This window comes from Plasmodium yoelii (genome assembly GCF_900002385.2).
Source record: "Plasmodium yoelii strain 17X genome assembly, chromosome: 8".
NCBI lineage: Eukaryota > Apicomplexa > Aconoidasida > Haemosporida > Plasmodiidae > Plasmodium > Plasmodium yoelii.
In genome coordinates, this window is record NC_036180.2 from 820,195 (window position 1) to 846,884 (window position 26,690).

Genomic DNA, 26,690 nt, shown 5'->3' on the forward strand with positions numbered 1-26,690 from the left:
GCATAAAGTTATAAACAAGGAAATGTATAGAGCCCATAAGATTTGAGTATACAACTCGTTTGTTTTTATTTATTTTATGGACATATAAATTCCTTGTTTTTCTTTTTTATGTATTTTACATAAAAATATATTTTTTTGATTATGAATAACAAATGCTTGAAATGTATTAGTTAGTAGGATTATAAAAAAAAGACGAAAAAAAAAAAAAATATAAGTGTTGTGTGCAAATATAATTTTATTACGAATATATGCAAAAAAATAAAAAACTAAAAATAATAACAAAAATTAAGAATTAATTGAAATAATTAACCAATTATATATTGTTACCAATTTAATGTATACAAAAAAAAAATGTCAATAGTAAAAAATAATAATATATAGACACAAACATAATTGTTCTCAGAATATATACACCTTTTTTTTTTTTTTTTTAAAAATAATTTCTTTATCTTAATAAAGCATATCCTGAATTTTACATCAGAGGTTCCTCTAATTCATGAGATTCTTCATTTCCTTTTTTATCAGAAAAATCCTAATTAAAATAAAAACGTAAAAATGGATAATAAAATGAAGCCATATTTTGTTAAGGCAAAATATATAGGTGCACTATATTTTTATCGGATATTTGATATTATTACCAAAAAGTTCGCATATAATAATAGGAAGAAACCGATACAACTGGAATAAAGGATCATGGTAAAACCGGCCCTAAAAAATATTGAAATGTGAATGGAACATAAAATTATGACTAAAAAAAGTTTGACAAAATTGGATAAAAAAAGGGTTTGGCAAAATTGGATAAAAAAGTTTGACAAAATTGGCTTTATGAACAACTATTTTTTAATAATAATATACTTTAAAGCCAATCGGTTATTGTTGGTATATTTGTGCATTATGTCCATGATAATTCCGGATAATAACGGTGCAGAAAACCAACCAAATACATTGTATATAACTTGAGACACAGCGGAGGATAAACTTTTCTGATGGTTACTTACACATGACAATAACATTCCTAAAAATGAAGAGAATAAATGGAAAATCATAATATATACATGAGCTTTATCAAAGTCAAGCGTAAAATTTGTAGATATTTTTTTTTTTTTTTTTTTTTTTTTTTGGTACATACCTACTGCGACGGGGACAAGAGCAGAACCAGTAAACAAACAGAGCCACAAAGAAATTGAGAAAAATATAAAATTTGTTAAATGAGCAGATAAAATTCCAAATATACAAGCAGATATTGCAAAGGCAGTGGCCACTTTAATTGTTTTTGAATAATTTGTATTTTTATATCCACCAAATAGATCACAAATAAATCCACCAAACCATACACCAGATGTAGGAGATGTTAAAAAACATAATGTTGAAACTGTAACGATTTTCATTTTTTCAGTTAATAAAACAACAGACATATATTCGGTAATCCAAAATTGAATACCGGTAACAACAAAATATAAATTACTCATACCTAATGTTATTATTATATATAATTTATTATTTAATAATTTTTTAACTTCTTTAAACGTTTTTCTTAAAATATTTGTTTTTTGTTCCATAATATATGTAGCTGATCTATTATAATTTTTACGATTGATATTATTTTGTTGATTTTGATATGGTAATATATATTTTTTTTTTTTATTTAAATTAGTTAATATGTTAGATTGGCTATTTAATGTCATTTCATTATATTCATCCATTCCTAAATTATCAAAATTTGAGTTTCCAAATTCTTTTTCATTTATTTTATTATTATTTTCGATTTCTTCTGTTTCAATATCTGAATATTTAGAACTTATATTTATCATACTAGATGGAATAAAAATCATGATTAAAAAAATAGGTAATAATAAAAAAGCTTGCATTAAAAATGGTGATCTCCATGTTGTTACAAAAGACATATTATTAAATAAAATATTATTTTGATTATAATTATTAGATAATATCCCTCCTAAAAAATAGCCAAAAACAGTTCCACCAATTGATGCTAATTGTATATAAGACATCCATTGTGTTGCTTTTTCTTCAGGAGAAAATATATCAACCCAAACTGGTAAATAAACAACAGGTATAGCTTGACATAATCCATTAACAAATCTAGATATATACATAACAATGATTCCATTAGCATTACTAAATATATATAATGATATAGATAATAAAATGATACTAATAGTTACTAACCATTTTGCTGAAATTAACTCAAAAAGAATACTAGCTATTATTGTTCCAAAAATTAAACCACAATATACTAAACTACCTAATAATGATTGTTCAATATAACTAAGTGGAAAATCTTTTTGTATTTCTTCTAAAGTAACTGGTATTGCTCCATGATCAAAATTACATAAAACTGATAAACCAATCATTAATGTTAATGTTAATAATAATATATTATTATTTTTTTTATTTTTTAAATTGATTTTATTTGATACTTTTTTTGAAAATATATATTTATTTTTTATTTCTTCTCCATCTTTAATATTATATAATAAATTATATTCATAATTTTCTTTATTTTTGCTAATATTATTATTACCTCTAAAATTATTATATAGACAATTATTTTTTTCTATTTTTCTATCGTTTTGTTGTGTTAATATCGAAGATATCATTGACGTTAAAATTCCACTATAACTAAAACTTGTTCTTTTTTCAAAATTTTCTAATTCACTATTTTCATAACTATTCATCATTTTACATTTTGTATAATTTTCTAATTTTCCTAATTCATTATAACTTATTTTATTATTATCATTCCATTTATTTAGTTTATCAGTATAATTATTTTCACTCAATTTTGTTGAATTTTTATCAAAATTTGGAGAAAACGTTTTTACAAGATCAAGATTAACAGATACATCCTCACTATCTTTAATTTTGTTTTTATCATTTTCATAATAATTTACTATATTTAAAAATTTATTTATTTCATTGATGTTTTTTTTTTGTTCTATTTCTGAGAGAGATATATTTTTATTCCCTTTTATTTTTTTTTGATATGGCGAATTATTATACTGGTATTTTATATTACTACCAGTTTGATCACTAAATAAATGCTCTCTTTTTATGTTAGAAATTATTTTATTTTTTGTTTCCTTCTTATGCGATATATTACTATATGCTCTATGGTGCAAAGGTGAGACATTTCGTATTTTCTTATTCATTATTTTTAAGTTATAGTCTTTTATTAATTGTTCAGAATTTTCACCGTAAATGTATGCATGGCTCACTAATGGGGTTTTACTCTCTTCATAATACCTGCCACATTTTCGCTCATTTTGTTCATTCTGCTCATTTCGATCATTTTTTTTATAATAATTACACAAGTTTTCTTCGTTATTTTTTCCGCTATTTCCTTCGGTGTTGTCATATAAATGAATATGGCCACCAAATTCATTATATCTGTTATTTACATTATTTTCATAAGTTTCTTTATTGTGGTATAGATAATTTTGTCCATTTTCATTTTGGGCTATCCATGCTCTCTTTCTATTATTATTTTGCATACTGGAAATATTGAATTTATTTTGTTCATAAAAATTGTTATTATGTTGAGTATCCATAATGTTATTATATATGTGTGCCTTGTTCTCATTTAATTTTTTTAGACTATTTTTATAAATTAATTCGTTTTTTCCATTTGCATTGTTATTATTACTAGTACAGTTCGTACTGTTTGCACTATTTAAAAATTGTACATTATTTATGTTGTTAACATAATTTAGCTGATATATGCCAATAGAGTTTTGTTTCTTTTCCTTTTCCTCAGTATTATAATATGGCGAATACAAATTATTACTTTCATTAGTCTTGTTACTATTATAAATAACCTCATTTTCTTTTATCTCAAAATTAGGCAATTTTTCATTCTTTTCAAAATTAGGCAATTTTTGGCTTTTTTCAAAATTAAGAAATTTTTCATTCCTTTCAAAATTACTTTTATCATTCAGCAGCAGCACATTGCAATTGCCATCACTGGCATTGCCAACATTGTGATTGCCAACATTGTGATTGGTATGTTGAGCCGTTTGTTTTTGGAGAGCTATTTTATTGTCTATTTCATAAAAATGGTCACCTTTATTATTTATGCTAACATTTGTGTGATGTGCAAAAGGGGTTTTATTATTTCCATTATTATATTTATTGTTTGCTTGATATTTTTCTTGTATCTCTCCATTTGCTTGTTTTATAGCTTCAATATTGTTATCATAAAAATTGTTATTATTGTTATCATAAAAATTGTTATTATTATTATCATAAAAATTGTTATTATTATTGTCATAAAAATTGATATTATTATTGTCATAAAAATTGATATTATTATTTTCGTCTTGTAAATTTTCTATATATATAGAATTAGTTTCATTTATGTCTTTTTCAGTTTCATCCATATTACCACTTTTATTACTTCTGAATGTTTCATTTCTTTGCATATCAATATAGCTATTTTCCTTATTATACTTGTAGACATATTTTTTATTTTCTAAAACATCTTCCATTTTTTTTTTCCAATATTTATCAAAAAAAAAAAAAAAAAAAAAATCGAAATATCACTTTTCCTATATCTCTAGAATCAGCTCAATTACAATGCACACATATATATATATATATGTATTTTTTTTTAGGGCTTTTGCCCTCATACTATTTATTCCTATTTTTAATTTTTATTAACGTAAATTTAATTGTATACTACTCTTCAAAAAAAATATAAGTAAAAATATATTTTATATCTTATGTGCATAAATTAACACTTTTCTTTATATGTCTTGAAATGTAGATTTAAAATAAGTTATTTTTTATCTTATAATAAATTAAGAAAATAACAATGCACACAAATATGGTATGAATATATGTGTGTAGTATATATATATTTACACACACAATATAATGAAATAACAAAATAATAAATACTATTGTATTTTTCTGTTTTGAAAACAAAAAAAAAATCTTCGAATTATGATATATATTAATATTTAAAAATTCTATATTAGTTTGCTAATTGTTGTCTCTAGTTCCACAACATTATATATGTGTATCAAAAAAATTTAATATGTATATTTATATACAACTGGGAAATAAAGAATATATTTTCATTCCACAAATTAATAGAATTGTATTAAATTTTTTTATACATATTTTAAAAATACAGTTCAAGCATATCAATGAATAAAGTATTTTTTTTTATTTTTTTTTATTTTTTTTTATTTTTTTTCAAATTTATTTAATCGAATTTTTCTAGACATATATTTTCCTAAGCACTGTTATGTGTCTGTTTGTGCTCTATTTTATTCTATTAAATTTAAATATGTTTTATATTATATACATCTGCAAAAAAAATACTAATTATTGTTTACAATAATAATTATATGTATATAAAAATATATACATGTATATGTATTTAAATAAAATATAAAGACTCATACTTTATATTCATGTACATATTTTTCCTAAGTACTTACACATATATACATACACCCAAATATTATAAAAAAAAATATGCGTATCTATTTATTTAATATAAAAAAATATGCATATCTATCTATATATATATAAATAAATATGTATATATAATTAACTTATTGCCTGCGTGTTTTTTTTTAATCGCACACGCGTACGGTTGCACGGAAAACAGCATTTATTAAATAATAAAATACATGATGATAATAATAATAATAATAATAATAATAATATTTTTTTAAATTTAATTATATTTCTAATGGTTTTATATTCATTTAATTTTCTTTCTTTTTTTTGAGTTTATTATTTTTATTTTTTTTTTTTCGTTATATTTCTATTTTTGTTTTCCTCCCTTTTAAACCAGCATTACACAAAAAGAACGAAGAAAAAAAAAATACTTATGCACATACAAAAAAAAAAAATTAATATAAAAAACTAATATAAAAAACTAATATAAAAACTAATATAAAAAATTAATATAAAAAATTATAAATGAAAACAAATAAACATAAGCATATAATACAATTATACGAGTATGTACATATATTAGACATATATGTATTAGTACCTATTAAATATATTGTTGTCATATTTTGTTCAAGATCATACATATAATCATATATTATATATGATATTAATATTTTCCTTTATTCATTTGTCTTTTTTCTTTTTAATATTCTATCTATTCAAATTTTTGTGTTTTCTTTCCTATATATCTTAATATCCATCCCCTTCCCATGTTATTATATATTTATTTTTAAATACAAAAATATTTTTAGTGTTTAACAAACATTTATAAAAAAAAAAAAAATACTATGATTATAAGAATAGAACAAAAGATATCGTTATATATCTTATGCAAAATTAGAGATACTTTTTTTTTTTTTTTAACTTAATATATTTATTTCTTTATTTTATAATCGAAAACACTGAAACTAATAGCTACATTTGTAGCCATGTTATAATTTATTCAAACATACTTATGTGCACAATAAATATAAAAACGAATAAATAAAATTCAGTAGAAATATACAGACATATATGTATGTAACAATAGAACAAAAATTTTATTTTTAAAAACATAAACGATTATACAATCATCCAAGAAGTTTGTTATGGGTCTCTTATATTATTATACATGTCTTTGTTAAAAGAAATAAAAAATTAGGGAATAATAATTTTGGGGTATTATTTTGTAAAAAAAAAAAAATCCTTAAACATAAAAATTGTAATAGTATAACAATATAAGCAAATAATAAATTAAAAAAATGATATAATAAAATAACAGAATAAAATAACAGAATAAAATAGCAGAATAAAATAACAGAATAAAATAGCAGAATAAAATAGCAGAATAAATGTTATTATAATTATGGAAAATTGTGTTAACTTATAATTAAAAAAAATAGTTTGGTGAGTTGATATTTTTTTTTTAAATAATTTTATTCACAAATGAAATATAGTATAATGATTGTTCATATATAAAATATTTATTACCATATTAATATATGTTTTAAAATTTTTTAAAACGAATGTTAAAAATAATGTTAAAGAATAATGTTAAAAATAATGTTAAAGAATAATGTTAAAAATAATGTTAAAGAATAATGTTAAAGAATAATGTAAAGAGAAAAAGAACATGGCACTTATTTGCATTGGCTCAGTTTGCTTTTCATTATTCCATGTTGGCATTCTAATTTTAGTTATTATTAATTTTTTTTATTCACATATAAAGAAAAGATTACCTCAATGCTTCAATTCCAATAATGGTAACTTTGCTTTTACACTCTCTTTACATACTTTGTTTTTTCCATACACATCCATATAGCTACATATAGCTACATACACATGCATATAGCTACATACAGCTACTTACAGCTACATACAGCTATATACATTTGCACACACCTACACATATAATATATCCTTATTTATTCATCTATTTTCCAACTAACAATGATATATACTTAAATTAAAATGCTCTTCACCTTTTAGATAAAATAAATCAAATACAAAATGCTCTACAATTAAAAAAGAAAAATAGAGAGGTAAAAAAAAAAAAAAAAAAAAAAAAAAAAAAAAAAAAAATTATTATATCTTTTATTTTATATATACACATTTTTGTTTTTTTAAAGTATGGAAAAAGTTCATTTATAAAACTATCAGAGAATTCAAATATAAAAGATATATTTCAGTCCAATAAATGTATGACTGTTGTTTTGAAATTTGGAGCAACTTGGTGTAAGCCGTGTGTTAATATTGAAGATTATTTTCGAGTAAAAAAAAAAATAAATATAAATATTTTTTGATATAAATAAATAATACTTATAATTTTAATATATCTCATATTTTTTTTTTTCTGCTTTTATTTAGGATCAAACAAATTATTATGTTGTTACATTAGTTTCTATTGATGTTGATACTCATAAAGAATTGAAAAAGGAACATAATATTAATGCTTTGCCAACATTTGAATTTTATTTTTTTTTAAATGATAAATGGATATTAGCAGAAAGGGTATGAACAAATTGTTAATTTATTTTGCATAAAAAAATATTAAAAAAAAACATAAAACTAATCAAGATAACTATATCTTTATGAATAATTACATAAATTACCAAACTGTGTTAATATCAAATATACATATGTTTTCCTTATTTTTCTTTTAACATAGATTGAAGGTGCTAATGAAAAGGAACTTGAAAAAGCATTTCAAAAATATTCCCTACCAATACTGGACTAATTCAAGGAAATACATTTATGAAACATTGCATAAATTCTGATGTCTATCTTTGACAAATATATACATGAAAAAAAATAAAAAAGTAAAAAAATAAAAAGTAAAAAAATAAAAAAGTAAAAAAATAAAAAAGTAAAAAAATAAAAAAGTAAAAAAATAAAAAAGTAAAAAAATAACTTTACACTTATATTTATAATAGGTTATTATTTATATATTTCTTATACAATATGAAATAAAAAGAAAGTGATGAGAAACAACTTTATTCATATATGTATATAATGTGTGCATATTTCAACCTACTGCTGGTTTTACAATTTTTCTCCAATATTTTTCCGTTATTAACAAATTTAAAACATTCAAACTTGACAATATAAACTTATCATTTTAAACTTGACATTTAAACTTAACATTTAAACTTAACATTTTAAACTTAACAATTGTATAATTATTTTTTCCAAAATAAATAGGCGAACAAATGAACGAATATGTACCTCCATTTTTTTTTTTTTTTTTTTCACATTTAATAAAAGCTAGCTATTAAAAAAAAAAAAAAAAAAAAATCCTATGTGCAAATTAGAAAGCACAATGTATTTTATTCCTACATATTCTTATACATACATATATATGCATATATATTAGAAATATATTCACACGAGTTAGGGCATATAATAAAAGGCCTCTAACCTTATCGAACAGAATAAATAAAATATTAATTTATCGCGTTGGTATTTTTAATTTTTTTTTTTTTTTTTGGTAACTCTTTGTTAATTCTATACCATCATAAAAGAAAAGAGAAAAAGCGCAAACGAAAATAAAAATGAAGTGAACATAGAAATATAAAATGCTTTTTAACATTAAAGAAAATGAAATAAAAAAAAAAAAAAAAATTTTATTATTACTTTTTTTATTTTTAATTTATGAACAATGTTTGTTTAAATTTGTTTATTCATTTGCTATTAGTAGAAGATCATTAGTATTAAATTCTTTAGGAGACAAAAATGGAGGGGTATGTTTTATGAACAGCTCGAAACAACCAATACACGTGCAAATGTACACATATACGTGCCTATGTTTGTTCATTTTTTTTTATTCATTCCTTTTTATTCATTCCTTTTTGCTCATTCCTTTTTGTTCATTCCTTTTTGCTCATTCCTTTTTGCTCATTTCTTTTTATTCATTCCTTTTTGTTCATTCCTTTTTGCTCATTCCTTATAGGCACATGTTAAAAAAAAAAAAATAAATGAGAACAAGAAACTTCTGCTGGATATCGGAAACAGTCTTAAAGAAAATGATGTACAAAAATCACTTATACATCTTGACAATTTACTAAATAATTATGAACATGATAAAAAATTTTCAAAAAGCATGAGTATGCTTTGTGGTAATGTTTTGAATTTATGTAGCAGATTTAATGATATTAATAATATGGTAAAAATTATTGAAAGTATGAAAGAAAAGAAGATAGAAATGCTTGAAAATTCATATCTAGCTATTTGTAATTATTATATCTCAAATAATTATATATATGAATATTTATTAACAATTAATAAAATGATAGAAAAAAATATAACAATTAGGGAACGCTTTTATAAATATATTTTGGTTCGAATTATAGATCTCCCATTAGACGAACCAACCTATGAAAAGATAACAAATTTAAATAATAGCTTAAATGGGAATATTAATGAATATGAAGGAAATAACCGAATAAAAAATTTTAGAAAAATAAATAACAATAATGAAAAATGTAATAATAACATGGAACAGATAAATGTAAAAAGCAAACGATGTCATTTAGTAAATAATATAGACTATGATAATTTTAAAGAATATGGCATAAAATTAAATAAATATAATATAAATTTAGAAGAAGAAGATAAAAAATATATTTTAAATAATTATTTAATAATCGATATATTTAATCATATGAATTTAAATAAAATAAAAATTAAACTTATTTATGTTTTGAAACTTATTCATTATGTGTATGAAAATATACAACATGTTATAAAAAAAATTGATGGTAATTTTATTTTTAATGATATAAAAAAAGACAATTTAAAAAATAATAATAAAATAAATATTCTTAAAAATATACTTATGGAACAAATACAAACTATTTTAGAATTGTATAAAAATAATTATGAATCAATGAATATAAATATAAAAAAAATTCAAGAAAATTTAGACGAAGAGGAAAAACGAAATTTATATTATTGTGTTAATAAAATAGTTAAAAAAATTCCATTTATTAAATTAACAGAAAATATTAAAAATACTTATAATTGTAAAAATTGTGATGAAAATATAAATACATATTTCCTTACACTTAAACAAGTTATAATAGCCATTATTAATATCATACTTATTACTCACCTTTTTAATTCCAAAGAAATTTTTAAAATTAAGCATTTTTTTTCAATACTCAACGGAAATGCTGGCACGCAAGCCTCATGCACACAAACTCCCTGCACACAAACAGCCTACGTACAAAATGGAAACGCAAACCTCATCAATGAACAGGTTGAAAACGCAAACCTCATCAATGAACAGGTTGAAAAACATCAAGATTGTAAAAAAGGTAGCAAGAATGAAATAAAAGAAAATTTTCAAAACACTGGAGATATAAACAAACATTTTAATGTTGGAACATATACATGTTTATTGGATGGAGCAAATATTGGATATAATAAACAGAATGTTGAAAATGGACGGTTTAGTTTTTTACAAATAGAAGTATTAAAAGAAATAATAAAAAAAAAAAAAAATGAAACACCTTTAATAATATTACCAAAAATATATCATTATAAAAATTCGTTAAAATATTTACAAGGGGAACGAGAAAATGAAGAAGAAAATAATTCAGATATTTTTATACCAAACAAAACAATAAAAATAAAAAAAAAAAATATAATGAGTCAAGGAAAAAACGACAGTAAGAATGACAGAAAAAATGACAGTAAGAATGATAATAAACAAAACGATGCTCTTTCATATATAAAAAAAATTTTTAATAAATTAGACAATACAGATGTTAATATAATAAAAAAATGGGAAAAAGAAAAGTGTCTATATATATGTAATTATAATATGTATGATGATTATTATTATATATTAGGAAGTTTAGCAAAAGGAAATAATTTATTTAATATATATTATTATATAGACATGTTATCAAAACATTATTTTACTTGCGAAAATTTAAATCATAATATAATTATAGATTATTATACTCCTAATGATGATAATACTTTATCATATAGCCATAGAGAAATTCTGCATGTTCATAATAATTTAATTTATGATAAAAATACAAATATAATGGTATTAGTTAGTGATGAAAATATAAAAATGGAGAGTAAATATATTTCTATGAACGAGCAATATTATAATGATAAAATTAGGAAAAGATATCAAAACAACAATTATGATAATAACAATGATAATAATAATGATAATAATAATGATAATAACAATGATAATAATAATGATAAGAAGAGTTACGGTGGAAACAATAGCACCTTTAAAGAGTTTGAGAAATACAAAAAAAATCTAAAGTTTAAAAACAAAGATGAAATAAATTATGAAAAAAATATATTTATGGAAACATACCGCTATGATGCTGATACAGGTGACCATCTATTGTTGGAAACCCGATATGAGACAAAAGCGGAAAAACAATTCCCCGAAAAAAATGAGGGAAAAAATGACGAAAAAAGTGGCGAAAAAAATGGGGGAAAAAATGGCGAAAAAAATGGCGAAAAAAATGGCGAAAAAAATGGCGAAAAAAACGGGCTTAATTACAGTAATATATATATAAAATGCGTAAAAAATTCACATAGTACGCAAAAACCAATATATATATACACAAATGATAAAATGAAAAACCATTATTTTAATGAATATACAAATTTTATATTAAAAAAATGGAAAAAAAAAAGTTTTGTATCTTTTTACTTTAAACAGCCAATATCACTAGACGATTTAAAAAGCCAAACAGAAAATGGTGATATTAATATAAATGATATTATTCATAATTATAAATTACCATATATAAATTTAGAAAATTCCAAATTATATATTGATGATATTATTTCTTACAAAAATCAAAAAATATATCATGTTAAAATTAATTCTCCTGGAAAAACATTCTTATCTTATCAAAATGAAAATATACCATTTATTCATTATAACTCTAATGTAGTTAAATATCTTTGTATAGATCTTTCCAGAATTTAGGAAAAATTTTACATTTGTTGATATTTTGTAACTATTATAATATATCCTTAAAATATTTTCTATATATTATTATGTTTTACATAATTTACAATATTATACGGATAATTATTATATATTTTTTTTTAATTATAATTTTTTTAATTTATATACATTTTCTTCTTTTCTTTTACACACACATTGTGTATTTTTGTAAATTACCAAAATTCATGCTTATTGTATTTTTTTTTTTTACTCTTTTACTTTTTATTATTGTATAAAATATTTTTATTTTAAAAAATTCCACTATCTAATTATTCATCTTTATGTTATTCATAATCATATAATAAATATCTTCATAATTATTTGTTCCAAATAAATTTTTAAGTTGATCTTCATTTATGTTATCTTCGTGAAACATATTGTGGACTATAAAAATAGTGGAGAGAAAAAAAAAAAAAAAAAAAATTACACCATATATTGTATATGTATATATATGTATAGTAAATATTGGTAATGAGAAAATAAAAATCAAGTGTGACAAATGTTGTGTGTGCATATGTAAATGCAAAAATGGTTTTCTTTGTTTTTTCTTTGTTTTTTCTTTGTTTTTTCTTTGTTTTTTCTTTTTTTTTCTTTGTTTTTGTTTGTTTTTTAGTACGATAGTTTGTTATTTCGGCGGGGCTTATCAATGTATCGTTAAATACGACGTTGTGGAATGTGGCTTTTTGCTTTCTTTCCCAAGGCAATACTTCCAATTCGCACACACATTTTAAAATAGTTTTATCCCTACAAAAAAAATTAAATAAAAAAACAAGATATAGAGAAAATGTTAAAAAAATGGATATGTATATACATGTTTGTCACATAAAATATATTTCATAATTTCTTTTACCGTTTTATAAATAAAATTATAATAAAATGTGAAAAGAAATCACCCATCAAAATGTAATATCCTGGATATGCAAAGGTGGTCTTTCCAAACCTTCAAAATGGAAAAAAAATAACATATTTATAATATATATACACATATTTATAATATATATACACATATTTATAATATTATACACATATTTATAATATTATACACATATTTATAATATTATACACATATTTATAATATTATACACATATTTATAATATTATACACATATTTATAATATATATATGCGTGTGCAATTTTATTTGTATAATCTTTTTTGTTACTCATTGTGATAATTGAAAAAGAAAAAGGGGGACGTAAATAACATAAAGTTGATAATTGTTAGACACATTATAAAGATAATCAATTTGTTGCAATACTTGACATATTTTAATGGAAAGGTTTCTGGATGTTCTTTAAAATGAGTATATATTAGTACACCCTTAACTAACAGCATATTTATAATAGTTATTATGAAAACCTAATAAACAATGAATGTACATGCATATGTATATTCATACATATATGGATATACTAGTGTATAGTAAAACGTATCATATATTAGGATAATAAGACCTTTATTTCGTTATTTTTTATTTCGTTATTTTTTATTTCGTTATTTTTTATTTCTTTACTGTATATATTACTATTAATAAATAATTTTTCAAAAAGAAAACGGAGTCACATAACATTGCTGCTGTATTTTCTTGAAAGGGGTTTCCTTTTTTTGGAACCCCGTATGCCTATATGGGTAAATAAAAATTTTGATAATGAGGGGAAGATATAAAAAATTCTCAAAAAAATCCAAATCTTTATTTCGTTTAACATTTATGAAAACGCACATACAACTCTCTACACATATATACACCTATGCATAATATACATTGTTAGTTTTTATTTGAAAAGTATTTTCTCTACCCTTTTATTGTCACATATTTGAGTCTCGTATTTGTTCCATGTTATATATTTTCCTTTGTTATATGGAGAAACAAAATGTATTCCATACATAGTTTCAAAATTGGATTTCCCCTTAAAATTTCGAAAGAAAAAAAAGAAATATATGTATTATAATATGATGTCTATAAAAATATAGTTAAGCATATTAATTTAAATATGAATTGTTATATTATCACAATAGTTTATTATATATATTCTAAAAATCTAATTACAATATATAAGGGCATCATCAATGAAATTAGTATATATGCACCGAGAGAACATAAGGATATCAAAATTCGTATCCAGCTATTAAACTTATATGGATCCATTGTTTTACATACTTTTTACACACCACTTACATTTATGGGGTTTCGCATAAATTAATAAATAAATAACTACAACTATAACTATAACTACAACTATAACTATAAATATAAGTATAAATATAAATATACATTTGCATGTACACCCATATTAAACATTTTTGTATGTGTAAAAAAAATTATTTGGGATAAAAAAAAAATGAACAAAATTTTTTTTTTATATATTTAACAATATATGATGCTTCCTAAAAAATTATATTATTCCATAATTATATAATTGTTTTATTTTTTATTTTACAACATGAATATTTTAATTAAAATAGACAAATAATTATTAAATAAAAAACAGAACATTTCTGGACATATTTTTTTCATTTGCAAAATAACCACGTTGTTTATACAACAAAAATGCACGACGTTGGAATTGTTCAAAATTAATAGATATAACTACATGTGTACACATTTATTTTTTTTTTTTACTCTTTATATTAAAAGGAGAATATATATAGACAAACATAAAAGATATATAATGTTTTCGGAAACCCTAATATTTATAATATATAATATTTATTTTGCTAAATTACACTTTTATTATTTTATATATTTTTATGGTGAATATTAAAAAAATAAAGGAAACAAAAGATATAAAAATCAAATACAATGATAATAAGAATAATTTCGAAATTATTTTTTTCATTATGTTTTTTTTCATTATGTTTTTTTTCATTATGTTTTTTTTCATTATGTTTTTATACCTTTACATATAGTTACAATATCATTCCCAATAAAATATAAAACTTATGGAAATTTTAACAAATATCATATTATATTTATTCCTAATTTATGGACATATAGACAATTAATTATTCATATGTTCAATAAATGAAAAAAGAAAACTTCGAAAAAATTATTGCAACAACAGTATGAATATTTTATATTTTATTTGGTGGTTATAAGACATAATTTACTGTTACTATAAAAAAAATATTAAGTTATAACTATAATGGTTAATAATCATCACTTATTTTTAATATATATCAATAATTAAACTTGTTATAAAAAAAAGGAATATATACACACATACAATATGCATATTTGTATATGCTAGCTATGTTTGTACATGTTCTTATGTATGTAAAAAAATGGATATATAAGAAAATAAAGAATTTTATATAATATGTTAATAATTTTATTATATAATATACAAGGGTAATAACTTTCCTTGCAATTATTCATAAAACTTTGTTAATATTATTTTTTCTCTCCAAAAAAAAAAAAAACAATAAGACAACATCATTTTAATTATTATTTTTTTTATGATTTATTTTACAAATATAATTTTATGTATGCACATGCACACGTTGTAATGTTACCATAATCATTGTGTTGTGAAAAAAAATGATTGTAATTAAAACTTACAAAGTTAGTATATATAAAAAAAAAATATGAAATATTATTGTTATTTTGTATATTTAAAATAAACTTTTTTTTTAATATAAAAGGATATAATTCAAGGGGAAAAAATGTTGCACATATATAGAGCAAAAATATTGTATAATTCATACATATGTATAGATTTATGTTTTTATATATTTTTTTGAGAGAAAAATTTAAAAAAATAAATACAGTATGACAGAAAAAAAATGATAATAATGATAATTAAAAAATATATTTTTACAAAATCGTTGATAATATTATAGAAAAAAATATTTTAATTTATACCTAGGCGAAAAGAAACGAAAGAAAAGGGGAAAGAGAAAATTTTTTTTTTTTTTTTTTTTCTCTCCTCGATTTATAAAAAAAAAGAAAAAAAGCTAGCTTGGGTTAATAAAATGACAAAATTGAAAAATGACGTATTTTGTTTACCAGATAAAAAGTGGTATAAGAATGTCAAAATAAAAAATTGTAAAACAGGAAAAAAATATATTCACAAATGTATAGATATAAGGAAAATAGAAAAATATTATGAATCAAAAAAGTTGGAGAATTATTACACATACATAAATTTATATGAACAGATTTTATTGAAAGGTTGTTATAAGAATGAAGAAAATGAAAGTGATTCAAATAAGAGTGAAGAAAATGAAAGTGATTCAAATAAGAGTGAAGAAAATGAAAGTGATTCAAATTTTTCAAGTAAAGAAAATAACAACGATGAGATACATATAGAACAAAGAAATATTAAAAAAAAAATAGAACCTTTATTTAATGATTATTCTGTAACAAATATATACATTTTTGAAAGTCTACTTTTCCTTGCTTTGTCAGGTGGAATTATTAACATTTTTGATAAAAATTCTAATTTGATTTTGCAAAAGAAATTAGATAATTTTAACATTAAAAATATATCAGCAAATAAAAAAGAAAACACAATATGCTTTGTTGGGAGTTCGGATGATATATACATTCTTTATTTAGATGAAATAAGCAATCTAAAAGAGGAAAATGACATAAATTTTTTGGATAGAAAAATAAAAAATAATATTTCCATGGTTAATATAGAATATATAGACAATACAACAATTTCTAAATTTGACACAGAATTTGATAATACTGTCATACAATTCAATAAACAACTTTATCAAAATTTAAATAAAAAGGAAAAAATATTTGTAGATAGCTTTATCCATAATAATATAGTTAGATATAATATAAACAAGTTAAATAATTGTGTAATTAACCCTCATTTTGATAATTATGATAATAATAATTTATGCATATTATCCTCAAATACAACTGTATCGATTTTATATATCTATGGGTTTTATATAAATAACACTGTTTTATTTAAAGATAAAAATATTTATAATATTTATTGGTATAATTCGTATATTTTTATTTGTAAGCATGATTCAGTATATATTATTAACTTTTTTTTTAAAACTAAAATTGTGCATATGATTTTGTCATATCCCTCATCTTCTTTCGAGGGTATAAGGACTGTACCCCCATTTATTGAGAATGCAAAAGTTGAAAAGGTTGAAAAAATTGGAAAAATTGGAAAAGTTGAAAAAGTTGAAAAAGTTGAAAAAGTTGAAAAAATTGAAAAAATTGAAAAAGAACGTTTTAATTATCCTATTTTTATTTGTGAAGCAGAAAAAGAAATGTATGTAATAGGACGAGAAAAAAATGTTAAAATTTTTAAATTGGAAAAAAAAAATCAAACAGAAGAAGTAAAAGTTATATATGATTTTTTTCTGACTAATTATATAATTAATATGTATATTTTTTACAATAAAAATATGGACATATTATTAGGTGATCAAAAATATTATATATCTATAATAACAGATATAAATAAAAATTTAATAAAATCAAAAAATAAAAAAATGTGTAATAATACTTCATTTGGTCATATTATATTAACAAGCAATAATTATATAGTCTATAAAAATAATATAAATATTAAAAGTGGGAATAATAAATGTGTGCATATGATTAAAAATAAGATCAATAATAATCGAGAAAAATATATATGTAGTAAGCACCATGGAAATGTTAAACTAGATGAGAACACACAAATAAATGACGAAAAATGTGTAGATCCTTATCATAATAAATTACAACATATAAAAGATCATAGTTCCATTGATACTGACTCTGTAAATAGCGTTACTGTTAATAACTGTGAAACATTTTCAATTTTTCAATATTGTAAATATCGAAATTATCACAAAATAGAGGATAAAAAAAAAGGGGGAAATAAGGAAGGAAATTTCTGGCTATATATTTATCACAATAATAATATAATTTCAAATAATTTTGATTTAGATGAAAATAATAAAAATAGTAAAAATGAAATGTGGAATTTTTTAATAAGTTTTAGAGAAAAAAATATCAAGGAAATATTCACATATTTATTAGTAGAAAAAAGAAAAAATATATTTACAATTTTAAATAAACTTAAAAAAGAAAAAATAAAAAGATCCAATAATGAATTAACTAATTTTATCGTGCAAATAATTTATTTGTGTTTAAAATATGGAAAATGTTATTTGGCTGCAAAAATATTTATTAAATTAAATGAACATTTTTATAATAAACAAAAAGTAATTTATGATATTATTGTGCTTTTTTTTTTTTTTAATAAATTGCACATTTTGTCAAGGTTTTATATCAAACTTATGTGTCACGAAAGAGAAAAGGTAAAAAATCAAAATAATAAAAAAAATCAAAAAAATCAAAAAAAACAATATAAATATATTCATTTATGTAGAACAGAAAATAATTATACTATTACACAATTACCAAACTTATTGGGGAATAAGTGTAGAAATAATTATAAAAAAAAAAAAAAAAAAAAAAAAAAAAATTAAGAGTATAGTGTACGTTATTTATCGTGTAATGGGTATTATTAAAAAAAATAAATTGAAAAGGGAAAATGAAAAAGAAGATAAGAGAGAAAAAAAAAAAAAAAAAAAAAAAAAAAAAATATTATTTTTTTAATACAAAAAATATATTTAATAAATTTTTAATTCTATTATTATTAAATGATGTTTATGAGTTTAATAAAATATATAAATGTTCCCCTAGCCATTATTTAAATATTTTTAAATTGAGTAAATATATTATATCCTATCTTAGAAATAATTTAAGTTATTTAAAAAAAAATATATTAAGACGATTTAATTTGTTTGATCTTGCATCATTGTTAAGTAGGTACAATATACAAACTGAAAAGGAGAAAAATAACCAAATAAAGAATACGAAAATAAAAAATAACGATACCGTATATTATACTGCTGCTGCTACTACTACTAATAATAATAACAAGTTTTATGATAAAAATAAAAATAATAGTAAACTAGATCAATATCACAACTATAAGCCCATAAGCCAAAATCTCAATTCTGAAAAATTTTCTTTACTGTCTTGGAAAAAAAAAAAAAAATCTGAAAAAAAAATACTTTTAGATATTCTTCTAAATATTCTTTTTAAATGTAATTATTCTTATCCAATCGAATTATTATTATTATATAAAACTCAAGAAAAAAATAAAAAAGAAATATGCAAAATTAATGGTAAAAATACATTTCTGAGTCATAAATTTAGTAAAATAAACTGTGGGCATAAGACTGAAAAAGATACAAACAATCATCTTTATCAAAAAAAACAAAGGAATGAACATAATTCAACAAGAGAATATATGCATGAAATATTCAAAGATCGGATAAAGAAAAAAAAAATAAATAATATTTATAATAAAAATCAAAATACTGTTATAACAAACTCAAATAGTAATATACTATCGAACGATTTTTCACTTCCTAGGGATATTTTTATTACACACACAGAAAAAATATCACATCCATATAATAAATCTGGGCATGATGATAAAAATAATAAAAACAAAAACAATAGTAGTATTATCATAAATATGAACTACACAAAATCTAGCGAAGAATATTATAAAAGAGAAAATGTAGGGAAAAAAAGGAAACCTCAAATTGTTAAAATAAATGAAATTAAAAAAACAGAGATACACACAAAATATGACGAACATGATGAACATGATGAATGTGATAAAAAAAAAAATCTAAACAAATATAATGATATAAAAAAGGAAAAAATTATTAATATGTTAATAGAAAAAAGAGATGAAAATGTATTTTATTATCTCAATCAATGTAATTGTCAATGTTTAAAAAAAATAATAAATAAAAATGCCAATAAATTATGTCAAATTAATATAAAAAAAACTATTCCTTTATTACTCATTAAAAATATAAAAGGAAAGGAAACAGAAAAATGTGAATATTTTTTTAATCCTAATATTATTATAAAAAAATTAAAAAAAAATCCTTATTTTTTATATAGATATTTAAAAAAACTTCAAAATGTTGAATATTTAAGAATATATATAGATTTATTTATTTTTTTAATATTTATTTTTGATCCGTTATTATTAATTAAATTTCTGAATAAATATTATAAGTATATAAATTTTAAGAGGGTACATTTTTTTGCGTCTTTTTTTAATTATTTTTATCTTACTCTCGAAAAAGAAAAAATAAATCTTAATTATGATAATAATACAAATTATCCTGATAAGCTCTCAAAATTTGACTCATTTCAAATACACACTGAACAGATAACCATAAAAGATGATTCTGAAAATATTCATAAATTGTCAAAAGAAGAAAACGATATAAAACAACCATTAATATTGAAAAAAAAAGAAGATACTATTATTGAATTTAAAGATATAGATCAAGGAGATCAAATGGGGGAAAGATTAAATAGTTGGAAAATAAAAGAAAAATGGATGAGAATAAAAAACAAAAAAAAATTAAAAAAATATTTTAAAAATGAACATATAAGTTTGTTATACAACTATTTACTTAACAATCATGTAGAAAAAAATAAATTAGTAGATTTATTTAATTTTATAAAAAAATGTCCAAAAAAAATAAACCTTTTTATGCATGTAGAAGGATATATATATATAAAACTTGGTTACATAAATAAAGCTATAGATATATATAGAAAATTGTGTAATTATGAAGAAGTTTATTATCTTATTAAGCACTATAATATATCGGTGCAAGAAAATATAAAAAAAGAGGTCGAGAAATTTCTACTATTGAATAGTTATAATTCTATAGAAAATAAAATGGATAATGATTATATAAATGGAAATATAAAGAGAATATATAATTCCCAAAAAGAATTAAACAATTTTAATGAAAACACAAATGACTGTACTCGTGATCTTACAACTTTTAATTCAAAAAAAAATGGGGATCATATTTTTCATGAAGAAGAAGAAATAAAAAAAAACAAAAAAAGAGATATAATAAAAAATGAAAAAAAAATTGAATTAAAAAAAAAAATTAAAAGTATTAAAAACAAAACAAATGTCATTGAGTATTATATTAGCAATAGTATCGATTGTGATCATATGGACAAAGAAATTATGCATGATTTATATTCCGAAGAAAATATAAAAAAAAAAAAAAAAAAAAAAAAAAAATGTAAGAATAACCAAATTGATATATTATGGAATAATGATAAAAAAAAAATGAAAAAAATTCGTGACAAAATTTTAAAACAATTTTTACTCGATCATATGTGTAAAGAAATGAATTATAGTACATTAGTTAATATGCTTCAAGATATATATTATAAGAATATAATTTTAGTAAATTATAATTCTATACTAAGCAACGATAAAATAAATATATTTAACATGGTTAATAAAGTAAAAAAAAAAGGGTATATTATATATAATGGTAAAATAAGAAAAGAAATAAAAAAAAATGAATTAAAGTTAATAAATATAAATGAAGATTATCTTTTTAGTAATAATGATTATGAAAATAACCAAAAAAATATGATATTTAACGAATATATACCACAAAATTTAAATAAAAATAATACTTTAGATATAAATAATGAAAAAACTTATAGCACACAACAAAATATACCACCAAATTATTATTTTTACAATGAAATAAAAAAAAAAACGAATATTTCAGAATTATCTTCTTTTTGTGTTGCATGCTTAAATAATATATATCATGATCCAGGTTTATTTTCAAAAAAAAATAAAAAAAATATGGAATTGAAAAGTGGTCACAAAATTAAAAATAATATTGTCTTTTTTTTTTGTAATCATATTTATCATTTAAGATGTTTAAAGGACAATGAATTTGTATGTGAAATATGTTCATAAAGTTTTATTAATTAATCCGATATTTTTTTATAAAAAATTCAAGCCTGTATGCTTATCTTTATTTCTTATAACAGTTATTCCTTTATACCATTTTGAATGCATTTTTTGTATTCCATTTATTATAAATCATTTTTCAATTTTTTATATATTTATATTTTTGATCTGTTAAATTAATTCAATTAACCATAAATTTGTCTACAATTCATATAATTGTTTATTTATATTTATTTTAACCATTTTTAATTTTTTTTTTTCATTTAGCATGGAAAATGCTATTCTTCATCCGCTTTGTCCTCACACCTTTTATTATATTTTACTTATTTATTTTATTTTATTATATTTACTTATTTATTTATTTTATTTTTTGTTAACTACGCACTAAATAAAAATTAATAAAATTTTTTTTCTTAAAAAATAAAATATGTTGATGAGTAATATCCGACTAAATAAATGCCGAAAGACATTTATTGGAGTTTCATCTTTTTTCATATATTTATCAGTTTTAAAAATAAAGTTATAACTAAACCTTGACAAATTTCCATTGATATAATTGAATATAAATGTCTATCTTTTTTTAATTTAAAAAATTATGGATATTTTTCTTTGACAAAATCGAAAATAACATCAGCGTCTTGGATCGATGCTACTTCGACATCCTTTTTTTTTTCTACACATATAAATAAAAAAAAAAAAAAAAAAAAAAAAAAAAAGAGAAAGCAATTTTATTTAATAATATAATACAAGACATTATTTCATATATGATTTTTTTAAATACCTGAATCTATTTTAACAACATCAAAATAATAATTAAAATGATTATGGAATATGCATATTGTGCTATTCTTAGTTAAAGATGAATAATATCGAAGTTTTTCTTCCAAAATTTTCTACCAAATTAAAATGGAAAAAATGGAAAAAATGGAAAAAATGTACAAAATGTGCAGAATGCACAAAATAAGTAATATATGTACAATATTTTATGCTATAAATAAAACAGTAACTTATTTTTCATCATCTTACCTTTGGCTCATTTAGTTGAAAAAACCTTTTATCATGGGGTTGTAGAATTACGCTACTAGCTGTTTCAAGCTTAACAAATTTAAGTCGAACTACATCAAAACAGCTATTCAAAAGTGGAAAAAAAGTGGAAAAAAAGTGGAAAAAAAGTGGAAAAAAAAGTGGAAAAAAAGTGGAAAAAAAAGTGGGAAAAAAGGCGGAAAAAATAGGAAAGATATCACATTATTTTTATACATACAACATCATTTTGTTATTTTGTTAAACATACTTTAATTGTAATGACTTCATAATATAATTTGGGAGAAATATAAAATTTTTTTTAGATTTAAAATCTAGTACGTTAATAAATATTCTATCCACCTCTAAAAAAATGTGTATATAAACATGTGTTTGAAAAAAAAAAAAAAAAAAAATATATGCAAACTTAATTTTTCAAACTTACTATTAATATTTTTATAATTATTGGGCATATTTATTTCTGGCATTGTAATTTTATTATAAATTTCATTTTTTTTTATGTCAACTTTTTCTATCACAAAATTCCAAGGTACTTCAATATGCTTGTTTAGTAACTGTGTGCAAATAAAAATACAATTAGTGGTTATTTAAAATAGTCGAAAATATCGTGGTATTAAAACAGTCGAAAATATCGTGGTATTAAAACAGTTGAAAATATCGTGGTATTAAAACAGTTGAAAATATCGTGGTATTAAAATATAAAAATTATTAACACTTTTTGTTTTTTTTTACGATGTCATATATAAATATTGGTAAGGATGCTTTGTCGCTATATTGAATATTGTCATGGCAAAATGTCCCTGTGTTTTTTTGTTTTTTATACAAATTTTGTAAAAATAAAAGAAATTATGAAATATACATACATATTGCTTATTTTGTCTGAAATGTGAGTAGACAAATAAATGAATCCATGTAACGCTTACCAGAAAATGGATTAAATTTTTCGCTTAAGGGAAGTGTAATTAAATAAAATTCATTTTTCTCTTTTCCCAAATTTAAGTTATTTATATCATTCACATAGGTTAATAGCTAGTTGAAAAAAAAAAAAAAAAAAAAAAAATATATTAAAATAAAAAGTGAAACATAAAAATTGATTTATATGCATGGATGTAATAGTTCATACATATTAGGGAAAACTAACCTTTGTCTTGTAAATAGCTTTAAATGTATAATTTTTTATTTTTGTTAATATATTTGAATATGGTTTATATTTATAAAAGTTACTACTATTTGTTAGGGTATAAGAAAGCTTATTTTTATTAACATGTTTTGTGTCCAGAAAAACACCTAATTAAAAAAATATATTAAAAATAAAAGCACAACTAGTATGTTAGTATTTATATAATTATGGTTTGAATATAACAATAATAATTATAAATAAATGTGTAGATTGAAAATGCAATCAAATAGTTAGGATGCTTATGGTTATATAATTTTTTTTCAACATAATATGTGAATATTTTTTTAATTTGATTACATACTTATAGTTAATAAAAACGCCAAAAGAAGTTTTAAAACAAGTTTAAACATCTTAGTGTACTTATAAAAAAAATGCCCATACTTTTTTTCATATCTATCATTAGATTTATGTAATTTATTTTTCTACAATTGAATATATTTCATAATAAAGAATGTAATATATATAAACAGTTCAACGAAATATATAACCAAAAAAATTTTAGATATATTCTTTAAATTAAAAGCTGTACCATGAGACATAATTAATAAATATAAGAAGAAAACCCACTAAAATTTAACACATAAAATAAGTCAGAAAAAAAAATATACACAAAATAAATAGTATCTTATCTTAACGGAACACTACATTTCGCTTTATTTATTATTTTTTTAAGTTTTATTCTCCAAATAAAAAATAATATTTATAATGTAAACATAAACAAATGAATATTGGCATGTGCAAGTTTAGGGTTCTCATAAGAATGTTTCACTTATACTGTTTATACTGTTTATACTGTTTATACTGTTTATACTGTTTATACTGTTTATATTGTTTATATTGTTTATATATTTTTATATTTTTTTTTATATTTTTTTATATTTTTAGTTTTCTTTAAAAAAAATTAAAAATAAATGCAAAATAAGTTTGTGCAATACACATATACAAAGATTTATATTTTTCATTTCATTTTATATATAAAAAAAAAAAAAAAAAAAAGAACATCAAACAATCATGAGTATGCATTTATGTATGCTATATAAGGGTACTTGTATTTTTTTTTTTTTCTCTTTTTTTCTATAAACATTTAAATATTAGAGTAGTAATTGTTTGGCCAGTTTTTCCCCCAAATGTTATGGTCTCATATAAAATTTCATCAATAAGAGATAATTGAATTTTTGAGTTATTTTTATTAAATAAGTTAACAATTTCTATTAATTCTTCTTTACAGCAATTACATGAGGTTATTGAAAAAAGTGTGTTCTTTGTAAAAAAAAAAGAGACTTGTTTAAAATATTCATTTTGTTTATTGTTCATAAAAAATATATCAAATGTTCCTTTATCATTTAATAGATCATAATTTCTTGCTAACTTTGAGCTAGCTAAATTTAATTTCAATCTAATATCACATATATCTAAAACCTGTACATAAATATTGTTCATGTTATTATCTTCAAAAAATGATCTAGCTAAATCAATAGCTGTTTTTGAAAAATCAAATCCATATAAATTTACAAACCCTTTTTTATATAATTTATGTAAAAATAATCCATTACCACATCCTATATCAAGTATAGATATATTTTTATTTTCTTTAAAATTATTATTAATCCAATTAACTATTTTATCACAATTTTCTTCAAACCATTCTTCTAATTCTATATTTAATTCCTTGTAGTTATCTTTTTCATTTGTGTATATTTTTTCCCAGTAGCTTAATTTATGCAATTCAGACGCCATTTTGTTTTTTATACATATTTTAAATATTTTCAATTTTGTATTTTATAATAATTATTATTTAACTAATAATTACAAACTTATTTATTTTTTTATTTGAAACATTTTGTCTCCATTTTTTTATTTTATTCATAAAAAAATACTTAAACCAATAAAAATATATAATAATATGTATGCACTAACAAATCGCGTTCTATTTTACAAGCGTGCATAAATCCGTTGCCCCATTTTTGCCCTAATAATAAATAGGAATTTTTCCCATTTTTTTTTCCCATTTTTTTTTCCCATTTTTTTTCTCATTTTTTTTTCCCATTTTTTTTTCCCACTTTTTTTCCCATTTTTTTTCCCATTTTTTTTCCCATTTTTTTTTCCCATTTTTTTTCCCCACTTTTTTTCAACATACCTATCTATTTATATATTCATTATTTCTTCACATTTAACACCAATGACATATGGTATAAATG

The 26,690-nt window shown here is 20.5% G+C and overlaps 7 protein-coding genes across 7 annotated transcripts; 3 read left to right on the forward strand and 4 right to left on the reverse strand.

Annotated features, from left to right (window-relative positions):
• Positions 1-472: 472 nt before the first annotated feature.
• Positions 473-4,505, reverse strand: PY17X_0820300 (uncharacterized protein; the record flags this gene model as incomplete). Its single annotated transcript, XM_722858.2, has 4 exons — positions 473-532; positions 639-708; positions 856-1,015; positions 1,130-4,505. The coding sequence occupies 4 exons, from the start codon at positions 4,503-4,505 to the stop codon at positions 473-475; spliced, it is 3,666 nt and encodes a 1,221-aa protein (XP_727951.2).
• A 2,597-nt stretch (positions 4,506-7,102) lies between these two features.
• On the forward strand, positions 7,103-8,206 carry PY17X_0820400 (thioredoxin 3, putative; the record flags this gene model as incomplete). Its single annotated transcript, XM_022955717.1, has 5 exons — positions 7,103-7,232; positions 7,459-7,511; positions 7,599-7,739; positions 7,837-7,980; positions 8,138-8,206. The coding sequence occupies 5 exons, from the start codon at positions 7,103-7,105 to the stop codon at positions 8,204-8,206; spliced, it is 537 nt and encodes a 178-aa protein (XP_022811957.1).
• An 838-nt stretch (positions 8,207-9,044) lies between these two features.
• Positions 9,045-12,442, forward strand: PY17X_0820500 (conserved Plasmodium protein, unknown function; the record flags this gene model as incomplete). The annotated part of the gene is made up of 2 exons (XM_724908.2): positions 9,045-9,209; positions 9,419-12,442. 2 exons carry the CDS (start codon positions 9,045-9,047, stop codon positions 12,440-12,442), a joined length of 3,189 nt encoding a protein of 1,062 aa, XP_730001.2.
• Positions 12,443-12,728: 286 nt separating this feature from the next.
• Positions 12,729-14,608, reverse strand: PY17X_0820600 (conserved Plasmodium protein, unknown function; the record flags this gene model as incomplete). Its single annotated transcript, XM_022955718.1, has 7 exons — positions 12,729-12,847; positions 13,080-13,207; positions 13,314-13,403; positions 13,625-13,821; positions 13,988-14,083; positions 14,259-14,369; positions 14,510-14,608. The coding sequence occupies 7 exons, from the start codon at positions 14,606-14,608 to the stop codon at positions 12,729-12,731; spliced, it is 840 nt and encodes a 279-aa protein (XP_022811958.1).
• Positions 14,609-16,434: 1,826 nt separating this feature from the next.
• Positions 16,435-22,277, forward strand: PY17X_0820700 (conserved Plasmodium protein, unknown function; the record flags this gene model as incomplete). Its single annotated transcript, XM_034637500.1, is given in 3 exon segments — positions 16,435-18,900; positions 18,917-19,009; positions 19,023-22,277. 3 exon segments carry the CDS (start codon positions 16,435-16,437, stop codon positions 22,275-22,277), a joined length of 5,814 nt encoding a protein of 1,937 aa, XP_034493464.1.
• A 587-nt stretch (positions 22,278-22,864) lies between these two features.
• PY17X_0820800 (ubiquitin fusion degradation protein 1, putative) lies at positions 22,865-24,842 on the reverse strand (the record flags this gene model as incomplete). The annotated part of the gene is made up of 9 exons (XM_022955720.1): positions 22,865-22,944; positions 23,053-23,164; positions 23,298-23,400; positions 23,563-23,656; positions 23,737-23,866; positions 24,045-24,112; positions 24,236-24,341; positions 24,454-24,599; positions 24,794-24,842. The coding sequence occupies 9 exons, from the start codon at positions 24,840-24,842 to the stop codon at positions 22,865-22,867; spliced, it is 888 nt and encodes a 295-aa protein (XP_022811960.1).
• Positions 24,843-25,566: 724 nt separating this feature from the next.
• On the reverse strand, positions 25,567-26,229 carry PY17X_0820900 (uncharacterized protein; the record flags this gene model as incomplete). The annotated part of the gene is made up of 1 exon (XM_722635.2): positions 25,567-26,229. The coding sequence occupies one exon, from the start codon at positions 26,227-26,229 to the stop codon at positions 25,567-25,569; it is 663 nt and encodes a 220-aa protein (XP_727728.2).
• Positions 26,230-26,690: the final 461 nt, after the last annotated feature.